The sequence below is a fragment of the Apium graveolens genome, unplaced genomic scaffold (assembly GCF_009905375.1).
Source record: "Apium graveolens cultivar Ventura unplaced genomic scaffold, ASM990537v1 ctg9207, whole genome shotgun sequence".
NCBI classification, from domain to species: domain Eukaryota; kingdom Viridiplantae; phylum Streptophyta; class Magnoliopsida; order Apiales; family Apiaceae; genus Apium; species Apium graveolens.
Genome location: NW_027421829.1, coordinates 26782 through 40178, shown reverse-complemented (window position 1 = coordinate 40178; position 13397 = coordinate 26782). Strand labels below are relative to the sequence as shown.

Here is a 13397-nt window from a genome sequence, read left to right as displayed (position 1 = left end):
AGCAAAAATTGAGGCGGCCCATTTTATTGATATCTTTTCATAATTTATCCCTATGGATTTATGAAATTGCGTTCGCATTTATTTGGGGACGTCCGTAAGTGAATCGGGGCTGAAACGAATGGAACTGGGTTTCCGAATAATTCTCGTAGGCTGTAGTACACGAGGTATGGAGCAAAAATTGAGGCGGCCCGATTTATGGATATCTTTTCATAATTTATCCTTATGGATTTATGAAATTGCGTTCGCGTTTAGTTGGGGACGTCCGTAACTGAATCGGGGCTGAAATGAATGGAACTGGGTTTCCGAATAATTCTCGTAGGCTGTAGTACACGAGGTATGGAGCAAAAATTGAGGCGGCCCGATTTATGGATAAATTTTTATAATTTATCCCTATGGATTTATAAAAATGCGTTCGCGTTTATTTGGGGATGTCTGTAAGTGAATCGGGGCTGAAACGAATGGAACTAGGTTTCCGAATAATTCTCGTAGGCAGTAGTACACGAGGTATGGAGCAAAAATTGAGGCGTACTGATTTATGGATATCTTTTCATAATTTATCCCTATGGATTTATGAAATTGCGTTAATGTTTATTTGGGGTCATCCGAAAGTGAAACGGGGCCGAAACGAATGGAACTATGTATTCGAATAATTCTCGTAGATAGTATATACACGAGGTATGGTGCAAAAATTGAGGCAGCCCGTTTTATGGATATCTTTTCATAATTTATCCTATGAATTTATGAAATTGCATTCGCGTTTATTTGGGGTCGTCCGTAAGTGAATCGGGGCTGAAAGAATGGAACTAGGTTTCCGAATAATTCTTGTTGGCGTACACGAGGTATGGTGAAAAAATTGAGGCGGTCCTTTTTGATGGATATCTTTTCATAACTTATCCCTATGGATTTATGAAATTACATTCGCGTTTATTTGGGGGCGTCCGTAAGTGAATCGGGGCTGAAACGAATGGAACTAGGTTTCCGAATAATTCTCGTAGATAGTAGTACACGAGGTATGGAGCAAAAATTGAGGCGGCCCGTTTTATCGATATCTTCTAATAATTTATCCCTATGGATTTATGAAATTGCATTCGCGTTTATTTGGGGTCGTCCGTATGTGAATCGGAGCTGAAATGAAGGAAACTGGGTTTCCGAATAATTCTCTAGGCAGTAGTACACGAGGTATGGAGCAAAAATTGAGGCAACCCGTTTTATGAATATCTTCTAATAATTTATCCCCATGGATTTAAGAAATTGCATTCGCGTTTATTTGGGGTTGTCTGTAAGTGTATCGGGGCCGAAACGAATGGAACTGGGTTTCCGAATAATTCTCGTAGGCTGTAGTACACGAGGTATGGAGCAAAAATTAAGGTGTCCCAATTTATCGATATATTTTCATAATTTATCCCTATGGATTTATAAATTGCATTCGCGTTTATTTGGGGACGTCCGTATGTGAATCAGGGCTGAAACGAATGGAACTAGGTTTCCGAATAATTCTCGTAGGGAGTAGTACACAAGGTATGGTACAAAAATTGAGGCAGCCCGTTTTATGGATATCTTTTCATAATTTATCCTATGGATTTATGAAATTGCATTCGCGTTTATTTGTGGTCGTCCGTAAGTGAATCGGGGCTGAAACGAATGGAACTAGGTTTCCGAATAATTCTCGTAGGCAGTAGTATACGAGGTATGGTGAAAAATTTGAGGCGGCCCATTTTATGGATATTTCTTCATAATTTATCCCTATAAATTATTGAAATTGCATTCGCGTTTATTTGGGGACGTCCGGAAGTGAATCGGGGCTGAAACGAATGGAACTAGGTTTCCGAATAATTCTCGTAGGCAGTAGTAGTACACGAGGTATGGAGCAAAAATTGAGGCAGCCTATTTTATCGATATCTTCTAAAAATTTATCCCTATGGATTTATGAAATTATATTCGCGTTTATTTGGGGTCGTCCGTAAGTGAATCGGGGCTGAAACGAATGGAACTATGTATCCGAATAATTCTCGTAGGCAGTAATACACGAGGTATGGTGCAAAAATGGAGGCGGCCCATTTTATGGATATCTTTTCATAATTAATCGTATGGATTTATGAAATTGCATTCGCGTTTATTTGGGGTCGTCCGTAAGTGAATCGGGGTTAAAAACGAATGGAACTAGGTTTCCGAATAATTCTTGTAGGCAGTAGTACATGAGGTATGGTGAAAAAATTGAGGAGGCCCATTTTATGGATATCTTTTCATAATTTATCCCTATGGATTTATGAAATTCCATTCGCATTTATTTGGGGACGTCCGTAAGTGAATCGGGGCTGAAACGAATGGGACTAGGTTTCCGAATAATTCTCGTAGGCAATAGTACAGGAGGTATGGAGCAAAAATTGAGGCGGCCCGTTTTATGGATATCTTTTCATAATTTATCCCTATGGATTTATGAAATTGCATTCGCGTTTATTTGGGGTCATCCGTAAGTGAATCGGGGCTGAAACGAATGAAACTAGGTTTCCGAATAATTCTCGTAGGCAGTTGTACACGAGGTATGTAGCAAAAATTGAGGCGGCCCATTTTATGGATATATTTTCATAATTTATCCCTATGTATTTATGAAATTACATTAGCGTTTATTTGGGGTCGTCCGTAAATGAATCGGGGCTGAAACGAATGGAACTGGGTTTCCGAATAATTCTCGTAGGGAGTAGTAGTACACGAGATATGGAGCAAAAATTGAGGCGGCCAGTTTTATAGATATCTTCTAATAATTTATCCCAATGGATTTATGAAATTGCATTCGCGTTTATTTGGGGTTGTCCGTAAGTGAATCGGGGCTGAAATGAATGGAATTCGGTTTCCGAATAATTATCTAGGCGTAGACATGAGGTATTCAGCAAAAATTGAGGCAACTCGTTTTGTGGATATCTTCTAATAATTTATCCCTATGGATTTATGAAATTGCATTCGCGTTTATTTGGGGTCGTCCGTAAGTGAATCGGGGCTGAAACGAATGGAAGTGGGTTTCCGAATAATTCTCGTAGGTAGTAGTACACGAGGTATGGAGCAAAAATTGAGGCAGCCCGTTTTATGGATATCTTTTCGTAATCTATCCCTATGGATTTATGAAATTACATTTACATTTATTTGGGGTCATCCGTAAATGAATCAGGGCTAAAACGAATGGAACTGGGTTTCTGAATAATTCTCGTAGGCAGTAGTAGTGCACGAGGTATGGAGCAAAAATTGAGGCGGCCAGTTTTATGGATATCTTCTAATAATTTATCCCTATGGATTTATGAAATTTCATTCACGTTTATTTGGGATCGTCCGTAAGTGAATCGGGGCTGAAACGAATGAAACTGGGTTTCCGAATAATTCTCGTAGGCAGTAGAACACGAGGTATGGAGCAAAAATTGAGGCATCCCGTTTTATTGATATCTTTTCATAATTTATCCCTATGGATTTATGCAATTGCTTTCGCATTTATTTGGGGACGTCCGTAAGTGAATCGGGGTTGAAACTAATGGAACTGGGTTTCCCAATAATTCTCGTAGGTTGTAGTACACGAGGTATGGAGCAAAAATTGAGGTGTCCCGATTTATGGATATATTTTCATAATTTATCCCTATGGATTTATGAAATTACATTCGCGTTTATTTGGGGACGTTCATATGTGAATCAGGGCTGAAACGAATGGAACTAGGTTTCCGAATAATTCTCGTAGGGAGTAGTACACAAGGTATGGTACAAAAATTGAGGCAGCCCATTTTATGGATATCTTTTCATAATTTATCCTATGGATTTATGAAATTGCATTCGCGTTTATTTGGGATCGTCCGTAAGTGAATCGGGGCTGAAACGAATGGAACTAGGTTTCCGAATAATTCTCGTAGGCAGTAATATACGAGGTATGGTGAAAAAATTGAGGTGGCCCATTTTATAGATATTTTTCATAATTTATCCCTATGAATTAATGAAATTGCATTCGCGTTTATTTGGGGACGTCCGTAAGTGAATCGGGGCTGAAACGAATGGAACTAGGTTTCCGAATAATTCTCGTAGGCAGTAGTAGTACACGAGGTATGGAGCAAAAATTGAGGTGGCTCGTTTTGTGGATATCTTTTCATAATTTATCCCTATGGATTTATTAAATTGCATTCACGTTTATTTGGGGTCGTCCGTAAGTGAATCGGGGCTGAAACGAATGAAACTGGGTTTCCGAATAATTCTCGTGGGCAGTAGTACACGAGGTATGGAGAAAAAAATTGAGGCGGCCCGTTTTATGGATATCTTTTCATAATTTATCCCTATGGATTTATGAAATTACATTCGCTTTTATTTGGCGTCGTCCGTAAATGAATCGGGGCTGAAACGAATGGAACTGAGTTTCCGAATAATTCTCGTAGGGAGTAGTAGTACACGAGGTATGGAGCAAAAATTGAGGCAGCCAATTTTATGGATATCTTCTAAAAATTTATCCCTATGGATTTATGAAATTATATTCGCGTTTATTTAGGGTCGTCCGTAACTGAATCGGGGCTGAAACGAATGGAACTGGATTTCCGAATAATTCTCTAGGCGTAGTACACGAGGTATTGAGCAAAAATTGAAGCAACCCATTTTATGGATATCTTTTAATAATTTATCCCTATGGATTTATAAAATTGCATTCGCGTTTATTTTGGGTCGTCCGTAAGTAAATCAGGGTTGAAACGAATGCAACTAAGTTTTCGAATAATTCTCCTAGGCAGTAGTACACAAGGTGTGCAGCAAAAATTGAGGCGGCCCATTTTATTGATATCTTTTCATAATTTATCCCTATGGATTTTTGAAATTGTATTTGCGTTATTTGGGGTCGTCCGAAAGTGAATCGGGGCTGAAACGAATGGAACTATGTATCTGAATAATTCTCGTAGGCAGTAATACACGAGGTATGGTGCAAAAATGGAGGCGGCCCATTTTATGTATATCTTTTCATAATTTATCCTATGGATTTATGAAATTGTATTTGCGTTTATTTGGTGTCGTCCGTAAGTGAATCGGGGTTGAAACGAATGGAACTAGGTTTCCGAATAATTCTTGTAGGCAGTAGTACATGAGGTATGGTGAAAAAATTGAGGAGGCCCGTTTTATGGATATCTTTTCATAATTTATCCCTATGGATTTTTGAAATTGCATTCGCGTTTATTTGGGGACGTCCGTAAGTGAATCGGGGCTGAAAGGAATGGGACTAGGTTTCCGAATAATTCTCGTAGGCAGTAGTACACGAGGTATGGAGCAAAAATTGAGGCGGCCCGTTTTATGGATATATTTTCATAATTTATCCCTATGTATTTATGAAATTACATTAGCGTTTATTTGGGGTCGTCCGTAATTGAAATCGGGGCTGAAACGAATGGAACTGGGTTTCTGAATAACTCTCGTAGGCAGTAGTAGTACACGAGATATGGAGCAAAAATTGAGGCGGCCCGTTTTATGCATATCTTTTCATAATTTATCCCTATGGATTTATGAAGTTGCATTCACGTTTATTTGGGGTCGTTCGTAAGTGAATCGGGGCTGAAACGAATGAAACTAGGTTTCCGAATAATTCTCGTGGGCAGTAGTACACGAGGTATGGAGCAAAAATTGAGGTGGCCCGTTTTATGGATATCTTTTCATAATTTATCCTTATGGATTTATGAAATTGTGTTCGCGTTTATTTGGGGACGTCCGTAAGTGAATCGGGGCTGAAACGAATGGAACTAGGTTTCCGAATAATTCTCGTAGGCAGTAGTAGTACACGAGTTATGGAGCAAAAATTGAGGCGTGCCGATTTTATGGATATATTTTCATAATTTATCCCTATGGATTTATGAAATTGCATTCGCGTTTATTTGGGGTTGTCCGTAAGTGAATCGGGGCTGAAACGAATGGAATTGGGTTTCCGAATAATTCTCTAGGCGTAGACACGAGGTATTGAGCAAAAATTGAGGCAACTCGTTTTGTGGATATCTTCTAATAATTTATCCCTATGGATTTATGAAATTGCATTCGCGTTTATTTGGGGTCGTCCGTAAGTGAATCGGGGCTGAAACGAATGGAAGTGGGTTTCCGAATAATTCTCGTAGGCAGTAGTACACGAGGTATGGAGCAAAAATTGAGGCGGCCCGTTTTATGGATATCTTTTCATAATTTATCCCTATGGATTTATGAAATTACATTTACATTATTTGGGGTCGTCCGTAAATGAATCAGGGCTAAAACGAATGGAACTGGGTTTCCGAATAATTCTCGTAGGCAGTAGTAGTGCACGAGGTATGGAGCAAAAATTGAGGCGTCCAGTTTTATGGATATCTTCTAATAATTTATCCCTATGTATTTATGATATTGCATTCTCGTTTATTTGGGGTCGTCCGTAAGTGAATCGGGGCTGAAACGAATGGAACTGGATTTTCGAATAATTCTCTAGGCGTAGTACACGAGGTATTGAGCAAAAATTGAGGCAACCCGTTTTATGGATATCTTCTAATAATTTATCCCTATGGATTTATAAAAGTGCATTCGCATTTATTTGGGGTCGTCCATAAGTGAATCGGGGCTGAAACGAATGGAACTGGGTTACCGAATAATTCTCGTAGGTAGTAGTACACGAGGTATGGAGCAAAAATTGAGGCGGCCCATTTTATTGATATCTTTTCATAATTTATCCCTATGGATTTATGAAATTGCGTTCGCATTTATTTGGGGACGTCCGTAAGTGAATCGGGGCTGAAACGAATGGAACTGGGTTTCCGAATAATTCTCGTAGGCTGTAGTACACGAGGTATGGAGCAAAAATTGAGGCGGCCCGATTTATGGATATCTTTTCATAATTTATCCTTATGGATTTATGAAATTGCGTTCGCGTTTAGTTGGGGACGTCCGTAACTGAATCGGGGCTGAAATGAATGGAACTGGGTTTCCGAATAATTCTCGTAGGCTGTAGTACACGAGGTATGGAGCAAAAATTGAGGCGGCCCGATTTATGGATAAATTTTTATAATTTATCCCTATGGATTTATGAAAATGCGTTCGCGTTTATTTGGGGATGTCCGTAAGTGAATCGGGGCTGAAACGAATGGAACTAGGTTTCCGAATATTCTCGTAGGCAGTAGTACACGAGGTATGGAGCAAAAATTGAGGCGTACCGATTTATGGATATCTTTTCATAATTTATCCCTATGGATTTATGAAATTGCATTAATGTTTATTTGGGGTCATCCGAAAGTGAAACGGGGCCGAAACGAATGGAACTATGTATCCGAATAATTCTCGTAGATAGTATATACACGAGGTATGGTGCAAAAATTGAGGCAGCCCGTTTTATGGATATCTTTTCATAATTTATCCTATGAATTTATGAAATTGCATTCGCGTTTATTTGGGGTCGTCCGTAAGTGAATCGGGGCTGAAAGAATGGAACTAGGTTTCCGAATAATTCTTGTTGGCGTACACGAGGTATGGTGAAAAAATTGAGGCGGTCCTTTTTGATGGATATCTTTCATAACTTATCCCTATGGATTTATGAAATTACATTCGCGTTTATTTGGGGGCGTCCGTAAGTGAATCGGGGCTGAAACGAATGGAACTAGGTTTCCGAATAATTCTCGTAGATAGTAGTACACGAGGTATGGAGCAAAAATTGAGGCGGCCCGTTTTATCGATATCTTCTAATAATTTATCCCTATGGATATATGAAATTGCATTCGCGTTTATTTGGGGTCGTCCGTATGTGAATCGGAGCTGAAATGAAGGAAACTGGGTTTCCGAATAATTCTCTAGGCAGTAGTACACGAGGTATGGAGCAAAATTGAGGCAGCCCGTTTTATGAATATCTTCTAATAATTTATCCCCATGGATTTAAGAAATTGCATTCGCGTTTATTTGGGGTTGTCTGTAAGTGTATCGGGGCTGAAATGAATGAAACTGGGTTTCCGTATAATTCTCGTAGGCAGTACACGAGGTATGAAGCAAAAATTGAGGCTGCTCGTTTTATTGATATCTTTTCATAATTTATCCCTATGGATTCATGAAATTGCGTTCGCGTTTATTTGGGGACGTTCTTAAGTGAATCGGGGCTGAAACAAATGAAACTAGGTTTCCGAATAATTCTCGTAGGCTGTAATACACGAGATATGGAGCAAAAATTAAGGCGGCCCGATTTATGAATATCTTTTCATAATTTATCCCTATGAATTTATGAATATCTTCCAATTCCTCTTTTAACCTGGATTGGAAATATGAGCAGAGAGGGGATGTAGGTAGTGGTGAAAATGAGAGAGGAAGTGGAGGTGATGATTCAATTGATTATTTCAGTCGAATTGCTGTTATGTTGGTTTGATTTTGCAGGTATTGCCGTGTAAGCAGACCAACTCAGCAAACCGTTACAAATTTTGTCAGGACTGACGGGAGTAAATCAACGCAAATTTTTTGAGAGTACTTTCATTAGCTGACTTAAAACTTTTTTTTACTTAGTAACTCAATTGCAAGTTACTATGTATAAAGTGATGAATTATTCATTTAACCCCAATGGTAAGTGGCACACTTTGACTGTGACAACACAGCAACACTTGTATATAAATTTTTAAAAATACAAGAATTACACATTTGTACTTCCAGAAACATAATACAGTATGATTATTTTTGTTAAAACTGCAGGCAGGTCGATACACCTGCTTTCTTAAATTCCAACATATATGGCGAGGTGCAGGAAGAAAAAGTAGGCACACATTCTACCGTCACTGTCACTGGCGAGATAAAGTCACCTGGCACAGGGCCTCAAGCTCCAAATCCTCACGGAGTTGCAACATTTCCTTTGCTAGAGGTGCAATTTCATCACCTTCAATTCCGGGTTCACTCCCAGCTGCCCCCAAACTTAACAACACCTCCTCCCACTTCTTTGCAGGTCCCTGTGCAATGTCAAAAGTTACTTCTATTAACAGCGAGTTATGACTCCAGTTTCATGGATCACTTTATTCAGTAATTTTAGTCAAATGTTTTGCAGAAGTGCATTTTTATGCTAACCTTCCATGATAGATCTTGAGCCATGCAATTCATGATCATCTTGGTTAAAGATGAAGTTCTATAAGTTGTTATTGCTTTTTTCACAGTTGTCACAATTGCCATGACATCTGCGGGATCAACTGTTTCACACTGGAAACAATACAATATATGTAGATTGAGCATCGGTTTACATTAAATTTGGAAACAAAATCATCTGGTTGTTTGACGTAAAAGGAGGTTCTTACTTCAACATTAAAGGCTCCCATCTGAAACCCTGTATAACCTTCTTTGACTGTATCCACTAGCCCACCAGTTGATGCAACTATGGGTACCTGCAGTGGATGGTTAAATGTTACATGATTGCAGTCGATACAAATATAATGTTATGTTGGTGGAGATAATTTCAGGTTTATCTTACTGTTCCATAGCGCATTGCATGCAACTGGATGAGACCACAGGGTTCAAATCTACTAGGAACAATCATAAAATCAGCCCCGGCTGTGATCATATGGGCCAACGGAACATTAAACTTTGCCACTCCTCTGGCCTTGTCTGGGTATAATATCTCCAACTGCTCGAGCTGCTTCTCCATTTGCTGTTTTCCAGTCCCCTGAGTAATGCGATAAAACAACCATCAGTAAAGAACTTCTTACTTGTTTGAATTATAAGCTAATGAGGTTCGGCTCAAATACTTCAAAATGCTTACTAAAACTATTATCTGTACTTCCTCGTCTATGAATCCAGAGATAGCTGTTGCAAGAATATCAGATCCCTTTTGTTCTTCTAGTCTCCCAATAAAGCCTATAACAGGGACTTCACTGTCTACTGGCAATCCAACCTCAGCCTGCAGGGCTTCTTTTAGCAGAGGTTTTGCATCCATTACCTGACAAGGTCAATATTATATATGTAAGATGTAAGATGTTTGAAATATATTTTGCAGAAATGGATGTCATGAAAATACTACCGTTGTTGCATCATATTTGGCATTGGTGTATTTATCTGTCAGTGGGTCCCACTCTTGCACATCCATACCATTCACAATTCCCTTAATACCTGTTCTCCGGAGAATGTTATCCAATTCCACTCCCTTGGCATCGTCGGAAGTAAGCTCTTCAGCATAGTATGGGCTAACAGTGATATTCGTGTCCGATTCAAGTATTCCAGCCTTCATCCAATTAATTTTTCTTCCTTTCACAGGCTTGTCGTACCTGTTGAATCATGTAATAATGGACTAGCTTTAATTTCATGGATTTTAGTTGAGTGAAGACTAGAAATATGTATAATACCCATCAATGAAATCAAAAGAACTCTTAAACTCGTCTGGAAGATTTAGTAGTGAGAAATCAGCAAATGCAAATCTGCCTTGGTAAGCTATGTTGTGAATGCAAAAGGCAACCTGTACCCGTCAGCAAGTAGTCAGCAAGTAGAAAGTTACCACTTTTCTGCTTTATATTAGTTAAGTAGATCTAGTCTCCGAAAGAACAACAGAAAAATGCCAAATACCTTGGCATTTAAATACATTCCATGTGATTTGTACATAGATTTCAGGTAGCATGATAAGAGAGCAGTATGCCAGTCATTGGCAATGAAGACAACATCTTCACCTGCAAAGATCCAAATTCTAAATTGTAAATATCTTTTCTTCCTATTTCTAAAATACTATCAGTTGTGATTCCTTTTCAACAGAGCAAAGCTTCTGCAAATATTAAAGAGAGAGAAAGCTTATGACCGTGTGTGTGTGTGAGAGAGAGGGAGGAGGGGGAGGGAGGGAGGGAGAGAGAGAGAGAGAGAGAGAGACCATAAGGTCCAGAGAAATATTTGTTACTGTTAAGATTTAAAACTCTTGGAGCTTCCAAAGCTGCCTGAAAGTAATAAGGGCATATGACTTGGTAAAGTAGGCGTAGATTCCAAATGAACATAAAATACAGAATAAAAACTGTACATCTGCATACAGACAACAATTGTGGGCTGTTCACCTGGCAAAGCAAGCTAAATCGAAGTTGATTGTCCTGGTAATCCTTGCCAGTAATAGGTCCATAAATTTTTGATCCAGTTTTTCCCCAAACCTGAAATTGATAAACCAAACAAGCTAACATTAAATCAACAAATGGAAGCGTTATCACTTTCAGAGACTACAAATGACGATCCTGTATATGCAGGGCCTGCAATAGGCAAACTACAAGGTACACACAAACAATTTACTGAAACTTTCTAATAAGATGAGAAGTAACCTTTTCTAGAAACCATGGATGATCCACAAAAATACGATCTACCCCGCGCTTGTAACAGTGGAAAAAGCGGACCTGCTCAGTTTTATCCCCTGCTTTAAGCTGCATCCAAGGTTGATGAATAATATGAAAGCTGACTACTGTAGAATATGTTTAGGGAAGACCAAGTATGACATCCAAAATACTGAACGTACCTCAACAACAACTTGTGTGTCCCAAGCATCTTTATACTGGTCATAACGCGGGGAGACTGTCATGACGCGATGCCCATTAGCCTAGGGAAGGGACAGAGAGAACAGTTAGTTATTTTGCCGATATTGATTGATAATATAGACGAATTAAAGGATAATAATGGACACTGAAAAGCAAGATTGATATTATTTTCTTACAGCCATGGCTGGTGGCAAACCACCAAGAACGTCACCAAGCCCACCAGTTTTGCTCCATGGCCCTACTTCTGATGCCACAAATATCAAGGACATTCCAGTTCCACACCTTATGACTCCACCAATAGCATAACCATTAGAATTTTGCCTAGATATTGATGTCCTCCGAATCGTATGGAGTTGATTCATATTGTTCATAAGCCTTAAACTTTGACGAGATGTACTATTCTGGGGGCATTTAAATGATTTTGTTCTTGCCATTACTGACCCGCCAAAACTAACTTGTGAACTTGTGGATGCACTCACAGCTATTGCCATGGTATGAAAATATATTATGAAGCTGTAAAATGTTTAAAACAAATTAGACAAGTACAATGTGAGGAAGAACTTTTCATCATATTATCTTTGACAGGATAAGTAATGTACTCCCCTACTCTGTTAATTACTATTAAACACTCAGTTAACATGTCATTTCTTGAAATTAAGTGAAAGAAATGTTTCAGTCCACATAATGTAATTGATAGGATAAACAACAACAACAATATTAACTTGTAAAAAAAATCCAATAATTATAACTTGTAAAAAAATCCAATAATTAACATCGAGAAAGTAAAGCAATGGGGCAGTGAGAAAGCATGTGAGTATGTGTATGTATATATATGCAGAGAAAATAATTACCTGGCAAGAGAGTATCTATCTGTATAAGTTATAACAAAAACATTTGATCAAGCAAGCTAAATAGAGTATGTGTATGTATATATATGCAGAGAGAGAGGAGCTAAGCAGGCTGAGTACTGATTTTGTCAAGGAGGTAGCTCTATTCTAGAGAGAGAGAGGGTGGGGGAGAGTGTGAGTGCTGATTTTGACAAGGAGTAATTTCTATACAGACACAAGCATGTAGCAACAACGTATTGACGGTTCAAATTTAATCTTCCACTGCGACCGCAAACTAAAATTATACTACCTGTACTGCTGTTTCTGATAGTTCACATGCCTGGGTCCTCCTGACTGTTTGTTTGTTGCTTCTCAATGATTATTAATGGCGAATATCCTCTCTCGGACTCGATAATTCTTTGCTTATTTTACTGTTTATTAACTTTATATTTTTGGATGCACACTAGTACTTTATATTCGAGTTCGGATTTCGGAGGTCAAATATAATTTAAGTATTTTAAAACATAATTTTTTAAACCTAATTATAATTATTAAAATGATAATTTCTTGATAACTTGAATGAATTAATCTGAAGTAATTAATAGCTTTTTATGACGGATAAAATAGAGTGTTGAGTAAAAATGTTTGACGAAAAGACTCCATAAAAGATGACTGAAAAACAAATCTTTTATATTTGTTACTATTATATAAAACATGAAATATTGAAATTTTTTGTACCGTACCTGTTTTTTGTTACACGCTTAATTTACTGAATTACCTTATTTTATTTAAAGTTTTATTAGCCTTGGTTATCGAATTATAATTGAATAAGAAATAAAAATTATTTTAAACTATAACACGTTACCTTTTTTATTTCTCTCAATTAAAACTTCTCTAAATATAGAAAAAGAAATAAAAATTGTTTTCAACTATAACACGTTACCTTTTTTATTTCTCTCAATTAAAACAACTTCTCTAAATATCACAGATAAGTTTATTTAATATAAAAAAATAATACTATTATAACCTCTAATATTTAATAATTTACCTTCTTTAGCTACTTAATTGTTTATTTTATTTAATTATTATTTTACTTAAATACTTTGTTAAA

General features: G+C 37.8%; 1 protein-coding gene across 3 annotated transcripts; it reads right to left on the bottom strand.

Annotated features, from left to right (window-relative positions):
• Positions 1 to 8566: 8566 nt before the first annotated feature.
• Positions 8567 to 12690, bottom strand: LOC141705664 (granule-bound starch synthase 1, chloroplastic/amyloplastic-like). Of its 3 annotated transcripts, none has more exons than XM_074508555.1 (14): positions 12597 to 12690; positions 11636 to 11972; positions 11441 to 11521; positions 11250 to 11348; positions 10995 to 11084; positions 10817 to 10880; positions 10522 to 10622; positions 10305 to 10414; positions 9983 to 10226; positions 9725 to 9901; positions 9437 to 9628; positions 9264 to 9350; positions 9040 to 9168; positions 8567 to 8924 (listed from the first exon to the last, which is right to left on the bottom strand). In XM_074508555.1, the coding sequence occupies exons 2-14, from the start codon at positions 11948 to 11950 to the stop codon at positions 8760 to 8762; spliced, it is 1854 nt and encodes a 617-aa protein (XP_074364656.1). In that variant the 5' UTR covers positions 11951 to 11972; positions 12597 to 12690; the 3' UTR covers positions 8567 to 8759. The 3 variants fall into 3 exon arrangements, with proteins under 3 accessions (XP_074364656.1, XP_074364655.1, XP_074364657.1); XM_074508554.1 differs by lacking the exon at positions 12597 to 12690 and adding an exon at positions 12311 to 12547; XM_074508556.1 differs by lacking the exon at positions 12597 to 12690 and adding an exon at positions 12067 to 12090.
• Between the last annotated feature and the right edge of the window lie 707 nt (positions 12691 to 13397).